The sequence below is a fragment of the Fonticula alba genome (assembly GCF_000388065.1).
Source record: "Fonticula alba strain ATCC 38817 unplaced genomic scaffold supercont2.2, whole genome shotgun sequence".
In the NCBI taxonomy this organism is placed as follows: domain Eukaryota; order Rotosphaerida; family Fonticulaceae; genus Fonticula; species Fonticula alba.
In genome coordinates, this window is record NW_009242972.1 from 3843483 (window position 1) to 3844088 (window position 606).

Below are 606 nucleotides of genomic sequence, written 5' to 3' on the forward strand. Positions count from 1 at the left end.
GCAACATGAGCAAAAACGCGAGGGAAAGAGAGAAACGGAAAAAAAAGGTCCTTGTGCCAGGGGGAAATGTACCGTTTCCGGAAAAGCTGGTCACACGCCGTCTGAAAGAGGCGCTCCTGGTCAGGAAGGTCAAACTCCAGCCCGGGAAGCTGTTCGACTATGGATTTGGCCCGGCGAAGGGATTCGAGAAAGATGAGAATCTGCATGCCGACAAGGCCCCAGAGAAGGAAAAGACGGATGGGACAAGGGATGAGGCGGGAGATGGGCGGAAATGTCAGTAACAATCGCGGCACGGGCATAGAGGGGTGCACCGGTCCACACCGACAGCGAGGAGGCAATGCCAAACGCACCGACTTCTCGGCCTCCGACGGGTCCAGGCCATTTTCGATGGAGTCCACGACATCCAACAGCTTGGGCAGGAAGTCGAAAGCAGCTCTGTCAAAGGGAGGCGCGTCTACGGCCGTCAGCCCCGGGCTGCCCGGCGTGGCCAGGCCCTCCCTCGGAGTCACAAGGCCGGAGGAGTGCGGTGCCCCGATGGGAGTGTCGGGGTTCATCCTCGGTGTTGAGGAGCTTCCGGGGAAGGGAGAAAGGAGGTGGTCCATTTCA

At 59.6% G+C, this 606-nt stretch overlaps 1 protein-coding gene across 1 annotated transcript in view; it reads right to left on the reverse strand.

Moving 5' to 3' along the window:
- H696_01794 (hypothetical protein) overlaps positions 1–554 on the reverse strand; it is a gene marked incomplete at both ends in the record, with an annotated part of 948 nt that extends 394 nt beyond the window's left edge. Inside the window, 2 exons of the mRNA XM_009495702.1 lie at positions 73–200; positions 351–554. Coding sequence (XP_009493977.1) covers positions 73–200; positions 351–554 — 332 coding nt within the window. The remainder of the gene's footprint in view (positions 1–72; positions 201–350) is intronic.
- Between the last annotated feature and the right edge of the window lie 52 nt (positions 555–606).